The 21,557-nt window shown below is 40.5% G+C and overlaps 1 protein-coding gene across 4 annotated transcripts in view; it reads left to right on the forward strand.

Annotated features, from left to right (window-relative positions):
* GPD2 (glycerol-3-phosphate dehydrogenase 2) overlaps positions 1 to 21,557 on the forward strand; it is a 142,555-nt gene that overhangs the window by 114,417 nt on the left and 6,581 nt on the right. For all 4 annotated transcript variants that reach the window (XM_030324216.1, XM_030324215.2, XM_030324218.1 and 1 more), the window contains exons 10-15: positions 11,635 to 11,769; positions 12,027 to 12,202; positions 12,984 to 13,115; positions 14,035 to 14,193; positions 21,224 to 21,336; positions 21,420 to 21,498. In XM_030324216.1, coding sequence (XP_030180076.1) covers positions 11,635 to 11,769; positions 12,027 to 12,202; positions 12,984 to 13,115; positions 14,035 to 14,193; positions 21,224 to 21,336; positions 21,420 to 21,498 — 794 coding nt within the window. The remainder of the gene's footprint in view (positions 1 to 11,634; positions 11,770 to 12,026; positions 12,203 to 12,983; positions 13,116 to 14,034; positions 14,194 to 21,223; positions 21,337 to 21,419; positions 21,499 to 21,557) is intronic.

The following is a 21,557-nucleotide window of genomic DNA, read 5'->3' on the forward strand; positions in this document are numbered from 1 at the left end:
GCTCTAAACTATCTCTAAGGCTCTCCACAACTTGTCTTTGCAGGTTTATATTCAGTACTCCACCTTTGTGCCTTCTGTGGTCTTATCACCTCCAAATCAGTTCGTGCACTTTTCAACCTCATGCTTTGTTTAGGATGAAACCTTGCTCTGGGATGCCCTTTCCCCCACCTTCTCATTTTGACAAAATACTATTTCCACTTTGGAAACCACCAAACTTTTGTAGAACGGTGGTCTAGTATATCACAATGTTATATATAGGCAGGAGTCTAAGGTGTATTCTCACTTGCAGCTCCTTGAGGGTAAGGATTCTTTATTCAGCCACAAAGCTTGTTGTCTATCTGGTATGCCCCTCAATACGGGGTTGAAATGAAATAAATTAGTAATAGGTGTTTTCAGGGTTTTTGACGCTGGTAGCAGTTTGAAAATCTTTTTATATTAAGGTAGAAATTTTTAGATTTTGAAAAATATATAGTGTTCATCTTTTTGTGTCAGGAATCTTCTATAATGTTGGCTTCAGTGGAGGACATACAAAGCCACAATTTTCTTCTTGATGTGACTCACTAAAGTCCATGAATCCTTTTTCCCCAAGGGATTTTTTATCATCATGTGATCACACATTTATAAACAAGCAAACTTCCTTAAAAAAAAAAAAAAATTGTTCAGGGGACTCTCCTGGTTTAATTGAATGATCCATATTGTATAGAGGTAGTTTCTTCTGATTTCAAGTAATGGATACATTTTAATTTTGAGTGACGTCTCTTTGGGATCTACAATAATGGTACAAGTATATTACACACTCATAACTGAAATTTGTGTGACTAATGTCTGTATTCTCACACACTCATATACACGCACACAGTTATTTGGGAAATGGTCATGCCTTATTTAATATCCATATTTAAGTATTCAAAATGCAATGTAATTTTAGCTAGATACTTTCTGTTGAAATCTAGGGAGGACTTTCATCTGGATATGATTGTATTTTTTTTTTTTTAACGTTTATTCATTTTTGAAAGACAGAGACAGAGCATGAGCGGGGTAGGAGCAGAGAGAGAGGGAAACACAGAATCTGAGGCAGGCTCCAGGCTCTGAACTGTCAGCACAGAGCCCAAGGCGGGGCTCTAATTCACAAACCGTAAGATCTTGACCTGAGCCGAAGTCAAGACGCTTAACCGACTGAGCCATCCAGGTGCCTCTGGATATGATTGTATTTTAATGTATAAATGATTATTGTTAACAAATCCTGCTACATTTTGCATTCACCTGAGTACCATATTAGCTAAAAGTGGATTGATATTGGGCCCTAAGAGCAGGAAGTTTGGGTTGTTGGAGCAAGAAATAAAATTAATTCAAGAGCAGAGAGCTCTTTGTTGACAGTTTCCAGCTTCTTAAAGTTCAAATGCAGTAAGATGAGAAATCTAACTGCTTATATGTGCTGTGAGGCTGGATATACTGGAAACAGGTGCAGGTTCCAAAAGGCCGCTGTGCCCGTGTTGTAGGTGGGGATTTCCACCAGTGAAATGAGCCTTTGGGCTGTAGCAGAGACTGAATCGTGTACCCCCTCCACCCCCACTTTCTTCTGTGAATGGACAGAGGACTTAGCAATACCTGCCGGGGCTTGGTTGGTCTGTAACTTCTTGTGACTTAGCATGCCTTTTGTTAGTCAGGTTACTTGGTAAAAGTAACAAAGAGGGTTTTTTTTGCCAATTGTGATTTTTGGTAAAAGTGGCTGAAATTAATATCTAAACGGTGTACATCCGGCCTTTTCTTCTAGCAGCCTGGGGACTCTTGAGATTAAAAATTCTCTAAGCAGCAAATACCTGGTGTGAAAGCAAAGGTGACAGCCGTTTCACATCATTTATTTCTCTGTGCACACCATCTATCACACCTTTCCGACTTACCAACTTATTCTTTTTAATACAATTAATTCATAATGATTCCTTATAGTTTGTTTTCATCTTTGTTTCTAGTTGACCGAAGGTCTCATATGTGAGGCGTTACCCTCAGTCTGGATAGAACGCAGTTTGCTAATATATGTCTATGTCTTGAAGTGGAGACGTTCAAGTTTGTTATTTTTTCCAAGGAATTCTGGTGCAATTCGATATCTCTTCCATCCTGATGAGATGGAAGAGAGAAACTCAGCTTCAGACACTACCCAGTTATTTGGCCACAGGCTGGTGCTGTGCACGTATTTTGATCCCTCCGTTTGTCTGTAATGGGTAATGCATGCTTTATTTTTTAAAACCCTACAATTCCTGAGCACTTTTCTACATGCAAGACACTCTACTGAGCACGCCGCCCTCATTTTTTCTTTGGTTCCTCATGACAACCTTACGAGATGTACCCTGCAGTTCCTGTTTTACAGACGCAAAAACCGAGGCCCCATGACTTGAGGCTTCCTAGCCCCCAGTGTGTTCGTGTTGGAGCCACGATGAGGCCAAGTCAGTCCAGCTGCAATACTTGCACTGCTAAGTACCGCACGGTACTCTCGCTGGTAGTCCCGGGTTTTATGATGTGGTATTATATCCACCAGGGAGTGGATTAAGTCTCTCAATTCATTTCCTGGAAGCTGCTAGACACTTGCAGAATGATAATGACCTTTGCTCTAGACTGGCCTTATTTGGATCTGAATGTTAAGCTAGAAGAGGTGTCATATCTCATAACTAATCCCTTGGGCCAAGCGGTCTTCTCTACAGACCTAAAAAATAAAAAGTTTGTTTAGATCCTAGAGCCGTGGTTGTGAAATGTTTTGCAGTCACCAGGGTTGACATAATCAGCTTAAAAGGATTTATTAAATGGATGAATAAGTAAAATTCTGACAACGGTTTCCGAGCCTCCCCAAATGGCTATATCCTTAAGGAAGGGGGAAAAAAAAGTGTCAAATCTTAACACTCCGTGCTGTTCTCAGCAGCTGCCACATTTCTGCAAAATGCGTCGCAACAATTCTGAAAAGCATTTTGCCTGTTGGGAATAAGACCATGTCTTCTTTTACGATTTCGAAAGCTTTCCATTCACAGGCTGAATTTTCTCGATGACTTGTTTGTTCTTTTCTGAAATGGGGCATTGACAGTTGTGCGATGCCTAGCGGGGTTAGGAAGAAAAACGATCTTTTGAAAAATGTATCATTAAGTCTGCCGTGTAGAGGTTAATCAGAAGAATGCAGTGGGGGAACCAAGCTCTGACTCAAAGGGATCGAGCGAGACAGAAGATTTGCCGAGCGCTTTATTCACGTAGTCTTTCTGGAGTGCTCCTTCAGGCAGCGTCTTTAGTTGTACACAGGTTCCCACACACGCAATTAGTAGTGTTTATAGATTGCCGGTTATTCAATTAACAACCAAGCTGGCCGTATCAACTCGCTGCAGACCTGCCTTTTCACTGCCAGAGATTGTACCAGGGTTATCAACTTACACAGGCTTGGACGTCTTCCAGCTGTTTAATTATAGTGTCACACGCTTTGCTTTTTCTAGTTTCATTAGTTTATAAATGTAATATGGTATCTTATTTCTGTGATTAACACTTCATTTCAGCAGGTTAAACATGCTGGTAGAGACGTATTGATTTCTGACACTATTTCCCCTGTGTTCATTTAGATATTTTCACATGCTTTTTATTGATTCTTTTGGAAAGCGGCAAACATGAGAAAGAACGCCCCAGAACGTGTGGCTAAATGACTCACGTGAAGCAAAACCACACATTTAGCTCTTAATGGTCACATCCTGTGGGCTTCATTGTCTATTAATTTTTAAAACAAACCCTTGTCTTGCCAAGGTTTTAAGAGTAAAAATATTCATTATAATTTGAAACAATTACACAGCACTTAGTCGTTTCAGCCAGCTGTGAAAAATGTCTATTTAACTTTATTACTGAGAGTTTACTCTTTATATATTATACATGCTAAAACCTGCATTGGGATTGCGATAAAAATAATTCTCAAACACGATGGTAAAAGGACTATTTTATTTTGACAACACCTTTTTTGAAAATAGTGCCAAGTACTTTTATACACCGTGGAGGTACGTGGGTTTTGTAACATCTGGGCATTTGGCACTTAAAAAATCAACCGAGTGCCATCTGGGTGAATCGGTCTAACAAGTGGTGTTTAATGAGGACTTTTCCCAACTTTAACAGTAGTGTTGTTTCCTGTCATCTTGTTTTATTAAAGCACTCATTTATGTTAAAAGAGACTACCCGATTTTTTAAATATATAGTCATTAGGTACTTTATTTACAGCCTGGGATATTGGCTCCGAGGCCCAAATATATTATTTCTTTTGATTTTTGTAACGTCACCTGTTCTTGCGTGACATGAGAAGTTCAGAATGTTTTAATATGCCGCTTCATATTTATTGATCACTATACGTGACCCATACTTGATGGAGTATTTGGGGTGCTGGGAAATATTAGAATTGACATTGCTGAAGACTTTCAACCTGGTGGGAAAAATGAAACAGTAATGAAATATGGTCTAGCTATCCTGGTAGTAGGAGAACCAAAAAAAATCAAGATGAATTTGTGAGCTCTGACGCATAAAGGCCTTGGTTTGAGTTATTTTCTTCACATATCATACCTTGGAGAATTTAAAGTAGGGTGATATCCACTACTTACTCTTGGCTGCAACCTGAATGACAGAAAGGATTTCTGGGTAAGAACTTGAGGGTAGGAATGCTTAATTTAGTAAAAATATTTTTCATTTCTCAGTAACTCATGAAATGAGTAGGAGAGAAGGATACTCTGAAAGGATAAACGTGGAACATGTTGGGACAGTAAAGTATTTGCGGGGAAAGCACACTATTATAGCAGATTGTATTCTCCTGAGCCAAGGAAATGCAGTCACATTTCACCGAAAGGATGCTCAATTAGAGTTGTGGGCAAGGTGGCCCTGTGGAAGGTCCCCAGCTTGATGATCTCCCAGGACCAGGCTGAGATCTACTTATTACTTGGGGATTTTTATTCTAGAGCTGCCTTGTGTAATGGCATGGCCTGTGCATATGCATATCATGTGGAAATTTCATTTTTAATTAGCTAAAATTAAATAAAATTTGAAATTCAGTTCCTCAGTCACACGAGCCACATTTCAGGTGCTTAATAGCCTCATGCAGCTGGTGGCTAGCGAATTGGACCTTGTGGATAGAGGACCTTTCCAGCACTGCAGAAAGTCTAAGGAACAGTGCTGCTGTACACAATCTAGAAGTATTTATATACACTTTTAGAGAAGGAAATACTCGATTTAAGAGAGTTGCTGAGTCTGTATTTTTTTGTTATATAAAATAAATTTATCATCTTGTTAAAAAAAAAAACAAACCCAAAAAACCTCCAGCAGTAAGAAGGCTCAAGAGGTGATGAACTCAGTGATTCTGCGATGTCTAAGGCACGGGGCCCTTATTTCTCTTCACCCTCCCACCCTCCAAGTTGGCTTTATCCTGCGGTTGTTTCCTCTATGGTTACAATATGGCTGTAGCAGTTTCAGGCAGAATTAAAAGGTATCTTAACGATTCTCTATTCTGTCTACTGCTTGTGAATCTCTTTCATCAGACAACTTTAATTAGGGTTTGTTTAACAAAGTGCAAGGTTTCCACTGTGGGTGAATAGGTGATAAGGAGAGAAATATGTTAGTTCAGTTGGTTGCTGTCTTTTATACAAGAGGTTAGAATTCATGTTTTGTGTGTTTAACTATGCTCTGCCCTATGGACATAGATTATACCGATGTCCCTGACCAGTCATTACTTAATTCCAGTGGTGGAGAGGTACAACCACTTTATCCTTCAGCAGGAAATAGCATTTTGCATAATCCACAAAAATCATTAAATCTTAAGTTTGGGAGAAAACTTGGGGCACCTGGGTGGCTTAGTCAGTTGAACATCTGACTTTGGTTCACGCCATGATCTCACAGTTTGTGGGTTCGAGCCCCACGTTGGGCTCTGTTGCTGATGGCTTGGAGCCTGGAGCCTGCTTCAGATTCTGTGTCTCCCTCTCTCTCTGCCCCTCCCTGCCCTTCTCTCCCTCTCTCAAAACTAAATAAACATTACAAAAATTTAAAAAAATAATAAAATAAAAAGCTTGGGAGAAAACTGATAGATAGCCTGATCCAACCACTCTCTGGTCTAATACTGTAAAAATCCTGCAGACCATAAAGACTGATTCATATTTTAAATATGATTTAAAATTTGATTATTTATCTTACATGTATCTTTTAAAATAAACTTAATCCTGGGGCACCTAGGTGGCTCAATCAGTTAAGCATCTGACTTCGGCTTGGGTCATGATCTCAAGGTTTGTGGGTTTGAGCCTCGCTTCAGGCTCTGTGCTGACAACTCAGAGCCTGGAGCCTGCTTTCGATTCTGTGTCTCCCTCTCTCTCTGCCCCTCCCCCACTCTCCCTCTGTCTCTCTCTCTCCTTCAAAAATAAACATTAAAAAAATCTTTTTAAATAAATTTAATCCCAACTTTATCTGATATAAGTCTGAGGTTAAAAAGCTGAACACTAAGATATAAAGTAAATTAAGTTTCCTAACACATTATGAACTCTTTTGGTAGTGTTTTCTTTTTTTGAGTATCAACATCAGGAGTAAGGATTAAAAATGATGTCAGTATACACATTGTTTTATTTAATATTCCTCTATGAATGAAAACCTTGGATATTTTAGTTTGGCCTTTTTGTTTTCAACAACGCAATTTTACAGATGTGTTTTTCTGGCTGATATACCAGAAAAGGCAAAGAAAAAAGAAAAAAAAAGGTAAAGCATTTGCACAAAGAAGATTTGCATATGTTACAGATTTACTCTAGAGAGTCTCATTTTCCATCAAATAATTTTAAAACCAGTCAGAGGACTTTAAAAGTTGGAGCCAAATTCCTGATCAGTGTGGCTACCTAAGGAATTTCACAGACACACGCTGCAGACTTTGTGGTGACCACAGTGACGTTGTATGTGGTTGGCTAAGGTTTATTTTTGACTCAGAGGGCTATTTGAACTCTAATGGAAAATAGCGGTAATTTCCTAGTTAGGGTTTTGTAAAGATTAAAACATTGCATGATTTGTGTTGAGGTTACACAAGACTTTTGTGGAATTGTGTGAAGCAAGAATTAACCCTCATTCCATGGCAGCCATCAGGATTAAACCTAATGAAGAAATTACACATATCAGAGGGGCAGGTTTAGAAATGGAATCCCAGCATTCAGACTCCCTTAGGTCTCCAGTTAACAAGACTGGAAGCCTTGGGCTTTCTGCATCAGTATGTATGTATGTATGATGTATGTATGTGCGTATGATGTTTCTTCTTTCTTTCGCATCCCATGTTTAGATATGGATTTGATTAACCACCACTATAGACACGTACGGGTGCCTCTTCTTTCAGATTATAGTCGTGTTAAGATTGTGACCCTCAAAAAATAAAAAAAAAAAAAACGAAAAAAAAAAAAAAGAGTGTGGCCCTCAAGGAGCTGTATTAAATCATGCCAAATTTACCTAGTTGAATTTGTCTTTACCAGAAATCAGTTTTTTCCATTTGAGATAAAGATGGAGGGATTATCTATCATTCAGTATAACTTGTTTTTAATTTTTTTAATGTTTATTCTTGAGAGAGAGAGAGAGAGGAGGGGCAGAGAGAGGGAGGGAGACACAGAATCCAAAGCAGGCTCTAGGCTCCGAGCTGTCAGCACAGAGCCTGATGGGGGGGCTTGAACTCATGGACTGTGAGATCATGACCTGAGCCGAAGTTGGACGCTTAACTGACTGAGCCACCCAGTTGCCACTCAGTAGAACTTGTTTTTAGGGTCTCTTTTACTTGGTTAGGCACTTTGTAAATAATAATAATAATAATAATAATAATAATAATAATAATATAATAATTAGACTATTCCAATCATTTCAAGGAGTCTTTGTAGCTCTTTACATAAAGAGTCTGCTGGATATTTTCTAAATACTTTTCAGGTAGTGCTGTGTATAAACACAGGAGGTTCACTGTACAAGGGCACGCTACCAAGCATTGAGTGGGATCTAAAATCACACTGTCCAGTGCTCATAGAAATGTGCTCCCCTGAATGAGAGATTTTAATTTGAACTAAGTCTGGGGATGGCATGGGCTGTAAGGGCCCTGAGACTTCTGTATTATATGTAAAATTCTGTCTTAATCTTCTGAGACTTGAAGTTTGTCAATTTTTCCTTTTGTCTTGATTTTTTAAAAAAATTATGATTAAATATATATATATATTACAAAATTTGTCAGTTTGACCATTTTTGAGTATACAGTTCTGTGGCATTAAATATATGCATCTTTTTGTGCAGTTATCACCATCATCAATCTCCAGAACTTTTTTATCCTCCCTAACTCTGTACCCATTAAACGTTCACTCCCCATATACCACCTCCCCACCCCCTGCTAATCACCATTCTACTTACTGTCTGTATGAGTTTAACTACTCTAGGTATCTCATATGAATGGAAGCATACAATATTTGTTCTTTTGTGAATGACTTATTATACTTAGCATGTCTTCAAGGTAGCATGTGTCAGGATTTCCTTACTTTTTAAAGCTTAATAATATTGCATTGCATGTCCAGACCACATGTTATTAGCATTTTTTAAATGCTTACTTACTTTTGAGAGAGGGAGAGAGAGAGTGGGTGCACAAATGGGGTTGGGGCAGAGAGAGAGGGGGATAGAGTTTCTGAAGTGGGCTCTGTGCTGACAGCAGTTTCTGATGTGGGGCTCGAACTCACGAACCATAAGATCATGACCTGAACTGAAGTTGGACACTTAACCAGCTGAACCACCCAGGTGCCCCTAGACCACATGTTATTTATCCATTCATCTATTAGTGGTCACTTGGGTTACTTCCATATTTCGATAATTATGAATGATGCTGCTATGAACGTGGAGGTGTACAAATTTTCCCTGCTTTCAGTTCCCTGGGGTATGTATGTACCCAGAATTATAACTGCTAGATCATGTGGGGATTCTATGTTGAACTTTTTGAGGAAATGCCATGCACTTACTCTTAGTTGACTGCAGCATCTTACCTTCTCATCGGCAATGCCCAAGGCTATCCCACTTTCTCCCACAATTCTCGCCCAACATTTGTTATTTTCTGTTTTTTGTGATTGGTTACAATAGCCATCCCCATGGACGTGAAGTTGTGTCTCCTTGTGGTTTTCATTTGCATTTCTAGTGGTTGGTGATGTTGAGCATCATTTTATGTGTTCATTGGCCAGTTGGAGATCTTTGGAGAAATATGTTTGAACATCCTTTGCCCAGATTTCATCACATTGTCTTTTTTAGTTATTGAGTTTTAAGAGTTCTTATATATTCTGATTACTAACACCTTGACAGAGATAGAATTTACAATTTTTTTTTTTTTCCCGATTACATGGGTTACCCTTTCATTCTGTTGATAATGTCTTTGGATGCACAAAAGTTTTTAATTTTGAGAAATCTGTTTTATCTCTCTCTTTTATTTTCTTTTTTAGCCTGTGCCTTTGGGATCGTATACAAGAAATCATTGCCAAGCTCCCTGTCATGTAGACCTGCATATATATATTTTTCTAAATGCTGTATCATTCTAGCTTTTATGTATAGATCTTAGATCCATTTTGAGCTTATCCTTCTGCACGTGGATACCCAGTTTTCCCATTGTCTTGATGTTTGAAAGTCAACTTTTCAATAGCTAGGAATTAGATGAAGGAGGTAACACCTGATCCCAAGTCATGGTAGAAGTAAAATTGCACTTACTCTTCTTAAAGCATTTTTGTTGTTGTTGTTGTTGTTAAGTTTATTTATTATTTTGAGAGAGAGAGAGAGCGGGGAAGGGGCAGAGAGAATGGGAGAGAGAGAATCCTAAGCAGACTCCTCACTGTTAGTGCAGAGTGCAGAGCCCAATGGGGGGCTCAATACGGTGGCTCAATGTGATACCATGAATCATGAGATCATAGAGAGAGAGAGAGAGAGGGAGAGAGAGAGAGAGAGAGAGAGAGAGAGGAAGGGGCAGAGAGAATGGGAGAGAGAGAATCCCAAGCAGACTCTGCACTGTTAGTGCAGAGCCCAATGGGGGGCTCAATATGGTGGCTCGATGTGATACCATGAATCATGAGATCAGAGAGAGAGAGAGAGAGAGAGAGAGGAAGGGGCAGAGAGAATGGGAGAGAGAGAATCCCAAGCAGACTCTGCACTGTTAGTGCAGAGCCCAATGGGGGGCTCAATATGGTGGCTCAATGTGATCCCATGAACCTTGAGATCATGACCTGAGCCAAAACCAAGAGTCAGACACTTAATCAACTGAGCCACCCAGGAACCTCCACCCCCCCCCCCGCCCCCCACTTACTCTTCCATTATCCAGGAATAATTTAACTGGTTTATGAAAGTAAGTGCAGAAGGACCAGGTAAGCATTCACTCCCTCATAGTCTATATCATTTGGCAGCTGTTGGACTGGTACATGAGGTCATCTCCTTGATGTGTAGAGTGGAGAAGAAAGGGGCTAAGCCATTCCTAAAGCTGATCTGGGTAAAGAAGAGTGGATTCTGAAAACTCTGCCCTTGGGTCTCTGCCCATGCCCCTCACGGTGCATAGGAACCACAACTAGGCTACTCTCCTTAGCCATCTTTAAGTTCAGTAATGAGTGCTCTGCAACAGCTGTCTAATTCTATTGTAAATTCCATGAATTCTTGGTACAGAGTGGTGATTGTATTTTGATAGAGACAGTAAGAGAAATTCCATGGTATCTTGAATATTTAAAGACCTTCCATACACTGTAACGCAAATATTGCGTGCCTATACTGGGAGGAGCCAGTATACCTGTTTTTGTGACAGTTAAAAAGATAATGGGATGAGAGAAGAAAAAGGGCATGAAGACTGTCAAAAGTTGAAAGATGGTGGGTACATTTAGTGGGTAAGAATATGAACTTTATAATCGGGAAGAACTGGGTTCTGATGTTCTACCATTTATAAAATGTTTGCTTTGGGCTAGTTAAACTTTTTCAGGTTCTTTTTTTGTTTGTTTTGTTTTTTGTTTTTCTCATCTGTATGGTGAGAATAATAATAACTGATGTTATGGGTCTTTGTGAGATGGAATGAAATGAAAAGTACATATCAAGTGCTTTGACAAGGCTAAGCCTACTCTAAATGCTCAATAAGAAGTTAGCATTGATGAGGGGAGATAATATCCTGTTACAGGCTTGTTTGTTTACTAAGGATCTTTGTCCTGAGAAGAGATAGCTAGATATATTCTAGGAGAAATGTAACAAGTCATAAATCTACTGGTTTGTCTTTGTTTCTACTTTATTGTTGTTTCTTTCAGCTATTTTAGATTGCCCCCCCCCCCAAGCGCTGAGGGCTGCTAACATGTTTCTTTTGTTTCCTTTTTAGTACCAGTGTCCCCCCTCCGTCCGTTCCCCCCCCCCCCCCGTGATTTTCAGGTTCTTCGCTTTTTTTCATGGAGATTATCTTTGTCACAAAATAATTCTTCGAGTTTTTGCCGTACTTATCCACTCACTCAGTTGTTATCTTTAAGGGCTTCTTCTCCCTTTCAAAGTATATATATCCCTGTGTTCCTTTTACTGAGTTCTGCCCTGCTTATTAACTATGCCATAGCTTTGTTGAGCTATCGTTGAGGAATCCTATCAACCTTTACCATTGATTCTTCCCAGTGAGAAGAGGGGATGTCCTGGCAGCATGGAGTGGTATCCGTCCCCTTGTCACAGATCCCAAGTCTGCAGACACTCAGTCCATCTCCAGAAATCATGTTGTGGATATCAGTGAGAGCGGCCTCATCACTATAGCAGGTATGGGATATTACCTTTGTTTGGGATGTGCTTCAGATAGGATCGCGAGTTAAATTGTCACACCAGAATCTCCCTTGATGCTAATGAACAGGGATATATATATATATATTTTATGATTCTGAGTAAAGTCTTACACATTGCTGCACCATATTGGTTATAAACAACAGGTGAATCTTGGTGGTAATAAGTTGGTAAATGGGTAAGTCTGAGGAAAATAAGGGGTGGTAGCCTAATGAATTCTTCATCGAATTATGTAGGTGGGAAGTGGACAACATATCGCTCTATGGCAGAAGATACCATAAATGCTGCTATCAAGACTCACAATCTGAAAGCAGGGCCAAGCAGAACGGTTGGGCTTTTCCTTCAAGGAGGCAAAGATTGGAGCCCCACACTCTATATTCGGCTTGTCCAGGATTACGGCCTTGAAAGTGAGGTGGGTGTGCATCGTCCTACCCTTTACCTGTGCTCACCGTTGCCACTAACAGAACTGGCAACCAGGAGGCCTCCCCGATTTAGAATTTCCTTTTGCGGGGCGCCTGGGTGGCGCAGTCGGTTAAGCGTCCGACTTCAGCCAGGTCACGATCTCGCGGTCTGAGTTCGAGCCCCGCGTCGGGCTCTGGGCTGATGGCTCAGAGCCTGGAGCCTGTTTCCGATTCTGTGTCTCCCTCTCTCTCTGCCCCTCCCCCGTTCATGCTCTGTCTCTCTCTGTCCCAAAAATAAATAAACGTTGAAAAAAAAAAAATTTAAAAAAATAAAATAAAATAAAAAAAAAAAAGAATTTCCTTTTGCTGGGTTTGTTTCTGTCTGCATAACGATGGAAGTGAACTAAGGAAAAGAGCTAAAAAGGCAGTGCCCATACGAGTTTCTATTTTAAAATCCGGAGTTTCTTTGGTTTGTTCTCCACAGACAGAGCCTCCCACATTTTTCTGTCTCGAGCCTGAGGAAGGCGGTTCTTCACAAGTGATATTGCGGGCAGAGTGAAGCCGAAGCTTCATCCGTCACTGATACAGTGATACATGTGTGGCAGAGTTAGTGCTGGCCTAAGCATTCAGAGCCCAAGTGGTTTCCTCCCACAAAATCAAAACCTAATACCCTCCTGGAACTATTAGTTACTGGCTGTGAAAAACTGACAGGATAAGCGTGTCCAGTTTTTGCTCTGTGCCGAGAAGTATTGGTATTCAAGGTACCCGCCTGTTGGGGTTTTGTTTCCCTAGGTTGCACAGCATCTGGCCGCCACCTATGGGGACAAGGCTTTTGAGGTGGCCAAAATGGCAAGTGTAACCGGAAAAAGGTGGCCTATAGTGGGAGTGCGTCTTGTGTCAGAATTTCCATACATTGAAGCAGAGGTACGTGAATGGCCATGTGGGAATTTCTGTTCTGCCCTGGGATCCCCCTCACCTGCTCATTTTCCATCTCCTTTAAAACTTCTGTGTAGCTACGTTTCAATGCCCACTTGCCAGCCCAAACCGTTATAGCGACATGTCTGCCTGGCACAGATCCTTTCATTTATAAACTTAAATTCTGAACTGATACTGAAATGCTAACAATCAAAAGAATAATAGACAACACGGTATGGATTTGTTCCTCCTCCACAGACCCATCCCACCCGAGCCTTCTTACTTCACAGCTGTTTGCCCCATCTGTAAATCTGTAACTCTTCGAGATGTTTCCACTCGTGTGCTGCCTGATGACATATCCTGATATGGCCCTTCACTTCTCAAAGATTGAAGCTTTGTTTCTCATCAGGTTTTTACATTTTGTGAAGCCAGAGGCCGTGCCTTATTTATGATTCATTGTACTTTAAAACATGAATGTCCAGTAAGCCTTTGCTTGTTGATTGGATGCAGGCCTTCCATCATCTGCATACTCTGAGACAGAAAACTTTGGACAGCTAAGGAGAGGAGACCATACTGTTTAATATTCCTTGCCTTGCTGGTGACATAAATTAGCATCCATATTAAGCACTAGCAAAGAGGAGAGGGATTATTGTGGATGGTAAATGAGAAAGGATGCAGTCTGCATGTTTGGGCCAGGTTCAATTCGGTAGGAAGGCATTAAGTCTTTTCCACTTTGTCCCAATTTGTGAACCTCCTTTGGCAGGCAGATGGGGAACCTGTATGATGTTGTCATTTGTCTCATGCCTGCTAGAGAACCAGAGTGTATAAAGAGCAACGTCACTTCTCTGTGAATTTTCTTAAGTGAAATTTTATGTCTTCTTTTTAAGAAAAAACCTAAACTAATAATTTTGCTTTAATTTAAATTCAGGTGAAATATGGGATTAAGGAGTATGCCTGCACGGCAGTGGATATGATTTCACGGCGTACTCGCCTGGCTTTCCTAAATGTCCAGGCCGCAGAGGAAGCCCTTCCCAGGATTGTTGAACTGATGGGCAGAGAACTCAATTGGGATGATTATAAAAAAGAGGTATTATATAGTGGTTTTTAAAACCCTAGTTCCTATTATAAAGATTTTTATTTTGGGGTGCCTGGGTGGTTCGGTGGATTAAGCATCCCACTTTGGCTCAGGTCACGGCCTCACGGTTCATGAGTTCAAGCCCTGCATTGGGCTTTGTGTTCAGAGCCTGGAGCCTGCTTTGGACTCTGTGTCTCCCTGTCTTTCGCGCCCCCCCCCCCCACTCTCTGTCTGTCTCTCTCTCTCTCTCAAAATTAAATAAACATTAAAATTTTTTTTAATAAAGATTTTTTTTTATTGTATTATTTTATTTTAGAAAGAGGGAGAAGAGTGCAAGTAGGGGAAAGGGACAGAGAGAGAGACAGAATCTCAGGCAGGTTCTATGCTCAGCACAGAGCCTGACATGGACCTGGGATCATGACCTGAGCCAAGATCAAGAGTTGGATGCTCAACGGACTGAGCCACCCAGGTGCCCCACCACAGCTCCTGTTATAGCATGTGATGTCTTGGTCTGTTCATAGAGGCTAGCATGGTTTTCAATGGTAACTTTAGATTTCTTGCCAATTAATATGTGGGAGTGTGTTTTAATATTGCTAGGTCTTAGGAAACGGCAAAGATATTCTGGTTTCAAAATGTGTTGGTTGATTCTGGAAAATCCCTTACAGAGAAAAATACTCTTAAATTTGGTGGTCATAATTCCTGAAAAAGTAGGATAATAATGATTGTGGGTAGAACTTTTTCTGGTTTCCATTGAAAACACTTTTAGAATGTATTCTATAGTGAAATTCACACTTTTGCAAATTGGCCTTTGGTAGGAAATAGCGGTTTTACTGCCTGACCACTAAATACTTATTGATTTGTGTCATTTGGAATTTTATATCCAGATTAAAGAAAGAAAGCCAGTGATGCTCACATGCCCCCATGTACTACCCTGGGCTTGTTGTGATAAATGGAAGATTATCATGTGTTTTAGTTAAACCCAACTAGTATAATATGCAGAGGCATTTTTGTGTATTTATTAAAAAAATACACTTTCTGTACTCATTGGTTCAATCCCTTTCCCCTAAGCCTTCCTTGAACCCATTTCATTTAAGCTTGTTGTTGCCACTTTGCTGTAGTAGCTGTGATCACACTTCCCTATGGCTTCCGTGTTGTTGCTCAGTACAATATACTCGTGAGTTCTCGGTCCTCCTGTTACCCATGCAGTTAGTGACATTGACAGAGTTGATTCCTCCCTCCTTCCCAAACTACTTTCTGGAACCCTATCTGTCTTAGTCTGTAATAGTCTGCTTTTACAGAATACCACCCACTGTGAGGCCTAAACAATGGGCATTTATTTGTCTCGATTCTGAAGGCTGGAAGTCTGGTTTGGAGTGCTCTTCCTGGCCTTCGGAGAGCTGCCTTCTTGCTGTGTCCTCACATGGAGGACAGGGAGGGAGAAAGGGGAACCCCATCCTCAAGACTCATCTAAACCTAATCACCTCCCCCAAGCCCCATCTCCGAACACCATCACATTTGGAATTAGGTTTTCAACCTATGGCTTTTGCGGTAACCGTTTAGTACATAACCCCATCTCTTGGACCTCTTCCTACCTCCCCCAAACCACGACCACCACTACTACTAACCTCTCCATGTCAAAAAAGCGACTCCACATTCTGGTTGCGTAAGCCTAAATCTTGGTATCATACTTGATCTAAATCCATCAGCAAACCATATCATATTTATCTTTAAGTAATGGCTTGAATTCAGTGCCCCCTTAACACGTTCAGCTGCTAGAACCCTGATTCCAGCCACTAGTATTTCTTCCATGGTTTATTATAATAGCTTCCCTCCCACAAAACGGTGTTCTTACTTTAGCAACTCCTGTGCTTCTATTAAAATATACGCCAGATCATTGGCTGTGTCAGTCCAAATGAAGTTCAGAGGGGAGGTCTGAACTGAAGATATAAAAAGATATAAATTGGAGTTGGCATTTAAGCCATCATGCTGGATGAGATCAAATAGGGAGTTTGTGTAGTTAGATAACAGCAAGCTGTCCAGAGACGGCCCTGGAGCTCTCCAGAGTTTCAAAGTTGGGTAGATTGGGGTACCCGGGTGGCTCAGTCAGTTAAACATCTGACACTTGATTTTGGCCGATGTCATGATTTCACAGTTTGTGGCCTCGAGCCCCGCATGAGGCTCTGTGCTGACTGCATGGAACTTGTTTTGGATTTTCTGTCTCCCTTTCTCTCTGCCCCTCCCCCACTCTCTCTCTCAAAAACAAATAAACATTAAAAAAATTTATAAAGAGGTGCCTGGGTGGGTCAGTCAGTTAAGTATCTAGTTTCGGCTCAGGTCATGATCTTATAGTTCATGAATTTGACCCCGAGTTGGCTCTGTGTTGGTGGTGCGGAGTCTGTTTGGGATTCTCTCTCTCTCTCTCTCTCTCTCTGCCCTTTCCCCACTGGTCCTCTCTCTCTCTCTTTCAAAATAAATAAATGAAAAAAGGTAAAAAAAAAGAAAAAGTTGAGTAGATATGGAAGACTCCCCAAGAAAGGGAAAGTGATAGCTAGCAAGGTTGGAGAAGGTGTGAAAAGACTAAAAACAGAGTTGCGGCCCAGAAGGAAGGGAAGAAAATATTTCAAAGTTTAGTAGAAAAGTAATCTACTATATCAAATGATGCTGATAGACTAGTAAGATGAGGACCAATCATTAACAATTCCTGTGCTGAAACACCTTCTCTTTTACTAAGGGTAAAGCCAAAGTCATTACAGCAGTTTACAAGATCATTGTGATCTGGCCACCACCTTTCTGAACCCTCTGGTCTCATCATCCATCCACTCGCCTGCAACCCACAAATTAAGTTGCTTTTCCTTATTCAAGCTCTGCTGATCCCTCTCCCTGCAATGTTCCTTCCTAGATACCCTCATGGCCTATCCCTGTACTTCCTGCTGGTCTCTGCTACAAAGAGGCCTTCCTTAACTGGCTTGAATAAAAGAGTACTACTCACCCTTCTGAATGGCATTTTCTCTCCCTCTCCCTATTTTATCTTTCTCTTGGGCACCTATTCCCATTTGAAATACCACGTATTTAGTTTATTTATTTGTTGTCTGCCTCTCATCCAGGAAATAAGCTTTCCAAAGGAGAGGAACTGATCTGCTTTGTTTCTGTAACCTCAGTAACCAGCCATGGTAGGGCCTGAATAAATAACTGTTGAGTGAATGAACATAACAGAGCATCTGTGTCATAGGCCACAGGTGTAAGAAAGGATTGGACATAGGTGCTGTCCTTAAAGTGTTCTCATTCTGGGCTGCCTGGGTGGCTCAGTTGGTTAAGCGCCTGACTTCAGCTCAGGGCATGATCTCACGGTTCGTGGGTTTGAGCCCCACGTCTCACTGTGTGCTGACAGCTCAGAGCCTGGAGCCTGCTTCAGATTCTGTGTCTCCTTCTCTCTCTGCCCCTTCCCTGCTCACTCTCTCTGTCTCTGTCTCTCTCTCAAAAATAAATAAACATTAAAAAAAAAAAAGCATTCTCATTCTGGTGTATATTCCCAAAGGTGGTTACATATCACAATCCCCTGGGAATGTAGCAAAAAAGAACAGATTCTGAGACTTGACTAGACTCTCAGAGTCAAGGTCTCCAGGGGGGAAGCTGTGGCCCTACATTTAAAAAATTTCCCATAGTAAATTTTTTAATAATAAATGTTTTCTTTTAAATTCGTTTTGTTTTATTTTTCTTAATGTTTATTTTTGAGAGAGAGAGAGAGAGTAGTGGAGGGGCAGAGAGAGAGGGAGACAGAGGATCTGAAGCAGGCTCTGTGCTGTCAGCGTGGATGTGGGGCTTGCACTCACGCACCATGAGATCGTGACCTGAGCCAACACTTAACCAACTGAGCCACCCGGGCACCCCATTTCCTGTCATTTAAATGCAATGTCTGTAGCGTACTGATGGTGGAAATCAGTGGCTGAAGAGTTCCTGAACTCGAGCGCAAGTCTGCCAGAGATAACCTTTACCCCCATTTTGTAGTTGAGAAAACAGGCTCAGGGAGCAAGTTCAGTCAGAGTTCATACAACTAGTAAGTCGCGGAACTGGGACCGAAACCAGGCGTACACTCTCTCTCCACCTTGTTCTGTTGCCTCTGCATTGGCAGAACTGATTGTAGCTCTTCCAGTTTTGAGTTTTAATTTGTTCGACTAAAGCTACATGCAGAGACGATGCAAGACTGAAACTTGCTCCTTTGCTAATGGCAATCATTTTTACCGTATAGGAGGACTGGGGATAATGTGTTCCTGTAAAAATTATGGTTGGAAAGATTTGAATATGCAGGAAGATATCTTGTGCCAGGAATTCAGGCTGTAGGAGGTAGGAAGGAGGAAGAAAATTCTGTAAACTGGTTGTGTTTGGCCTTCCCTCCTGAGGAAAATAGATTTAACTTCAGTTCAAGTTTTATGTGTAAATTCATGTACTCAGAGATATTCTCCCATCCCCCTCAATAAAGTAACAGAAATAAAAGACCTAAAGTTATTGTCTAGTATCTGAGCCGTAGGAGTATTAATGAGACCTGTAGACAGTCTAGAGAGAACAAAAGAGAGGGAGAAAAAGAATTAAAGGTTAGAAAGCTGGACTTCTGAGAAAAGGTTAAAAGCATTGGGATTATTTAACCTGCAAAAGTGAAAGTGGAACAAGGTGATAAATAACTCTCTGTAGATGAATTGTGGTTGTTTTTATCAGTCAATACTTAATGAGTGACTCGTACACTGAGCATGATACCAAATACTTTAGGGGAATAATAAATAGCTCATAGTTTCAAGGATCTTGGGATCTAACCGAGTGGTTGCAACAAATATATACATCAGAAATGTGCCTTTCTTCCAAAATGTAGAGAACACGGTCATTCAAGATCAAATCCAAACAAATTGGAAGAATGGGTTAGGGAAGAAGACATTGTCTAGGGGAGTTAAGGATTGGTAGAGGAACTGGTGGGGACATTTGGAAAATGGGACATGGCCAAATGTGTTCCACAAGGTATGAATCAAAAGATGACCAAGTGGGCAAAAGAGTTTGGGAAATTCTGAGTTAAACCCATGAAAGCATGTTCATTAGTGCAGATAATTTGGTGCCTTCAGAATGCTTCTATGCCTTGCCACTTTCCAAAAGGGAACTTATCCAGAGACAGACCCAACTCTCGCCCTTTGGAAGGGCCGGTGGGAGGGATACTAGTACTACTTAGGATGTGTTTTGGGAAATGCTGACCTACTATTTGGTAAGGTAGATTTTTTACCTTCAGAGAAAACACTCATTTCATCGAGAGACTTTGAAGAGAAGGCCAGTTAAGTCAATGGAGAGTGCCTCACAAAAAGAAATTCTTTCAAATTTGATCCTAATGAGGAGGAAAAAGGGGAAGTCAATGAAGAAATGGAGTGACTCAGAACAAAGGCAGCTGATAAACACCAGATTTAAAACAGATGGAAGACAAGTGCTCTGCAGTAAGAGGGTATCCAGGACTAATGCAGACGTATGAATAGTGTCAGGAATTGGCTAAATGTTGGGAAAAAATACTAAGGACACCAGAAATGAATTTTACAAATGGAAAAGAATGCATGTAAGACCTAAGCTAGATCATTGTTTCAATATAAAAGCAATGGACAGAAATTGATTGCATTCCTATACACCAATAATGAAGCGACAGAAAGAGAAATCAAGGAATCGATCCCATTTACAGTTGCACCAAAAACCATAAAATACCTAGGAATAAATCTAACCAAAGAGGGGAGAAATCTGTATGCTGAAAACCATAGAAAGCTTATGAAAGAAATTGAAGAAGACACAAAAAAATGGAAAAAGATTCCATGCTCCTGGATAGGAAGAACAAGTGTTGTTAAAATGTCGATACTACCCAAAGCGATCGTTGTTTCAAGTGCCCAGCACCATATTCTTGACTGCTGAAGAAAAGGGAGAACAACTCAACTCATAGTTTAATACCAAATTCCTTTCCTTCTTTTTTTGTCAAGGAGAATGATTTTCAGTGTGAAGAGAGCAAAATAAATATTGGTAAGAGGAAATAGATATTCAAATAGGAGGCTGCTCTAAATGAGTTTACATGCCAGGCCAGAAAAAATTCTATCTCTGGGTACTCAGAGAATTTGCAGATGGGATTATTTAACTAGCGTTGAGCTGTAAAATATTGTGGCAGATAAGAACAGAACCAGAAGACAGAAGGTGGGCAAATGTAGTACAAAATCCAAAAAGGGAAAGGAAAGAAAAAGACGGTTTGTAAGCTGGAAGCCAGCAGGAGAATGACATGACAAAGTAAGAAAGACAGCATTCTCGACAATTGTTCCTATCTGCTGAGGCTGGGGACATTGCAAAGTGTCAGAGCAACCGTTCCAAGAGCTTGTTTGTTGTCATGACTCTAACTTCCACCCAACTATCAGCCTCCTTGTTAACAAACCTTCAGAGGAGCTGATCCCTTGATGCCCGTCGGTGACGCTGTGTGCCACATTATAGTAGTTGTTTGTCACCTGGATAGCGTTTTCACTTTTAATTGCTTTAGTTGTCATCAAATCACAAGGAGTTGGTTCTATAGATTTTGTTAGACAATACTGTGTAAGAATATCCTGCAGTAAGAAGAAACAACATAGTAAAACAAAATAGTAACAGCATGAGTGATTCTTGGAATTATTATGCTATGTGAAAGCAGTCAAGCACAAAAAAACTGCATACTATTTGGACCCTTTTACATGAAATTCTAGAAAAGGCGAAAAGAACTCTGGAGACAGAAAGCAGATCGGTGATTGCCTGAGGCTTGCAGGTCAACTGAAAAAGGGCCTGAGAGACTTCCTAGGGGGATAGAAATGTTCTGTACCTTGATCGTGGTAGAGTATACACCAAACTGTATATGTAAAATAGGTACACTTTATTGAATATAAATTATACTTCAGTAACACTGGCAGAAATTAAAAAAAAAAATTGTGCCTGTCAGAAAAGTGAGAAAGAAACAAAAATGAAAAAATCAATAATTCTTTCCATAAATCTTTGAACTTCGTGTATGTCTGTGTTTTAGGAGGAACTTGAAACAGCCAGGAAGTTTCTGTATTATGAAATGGGCTATAAATCTCGATCAGAACAGTTAACAGATCGCTCTGAAATTAGCCTCCTGCCTTCAGACATCGACAGGTACTTCTAATAAGTTTCTATATCTCTCTACTTGACTTGACCTACGTAGGTATATTTTTCCAATGTTCAGTGTTGTGTTCCAGGTACAAGAAGAGATTTCATAAGTTTGATGCAGACCAAAAGGGCTTTATTACTATTGTTGATGTTCAGCGTGTGTTAGAGGTAATATGTTTTTGTTTCCATATCCTTGCTAGCAGAAAAACGTAAATGTTAATTAGATT

Source organism: Lynx canadensis, chromosome C1 (assembly GCF_007474595.2).
Source record: "Lynx canadensis isolate LIC74 chromosome C1, mLynCan4.pri.v2, whole genome shotgun sequence".
Taxonomy (NCBI): domain Eukaryota; kingdom Metazoa; phylum Chordata; class Mammalia; order Carnivora; family Felidae; genus Lynx; species Lynx canadensis.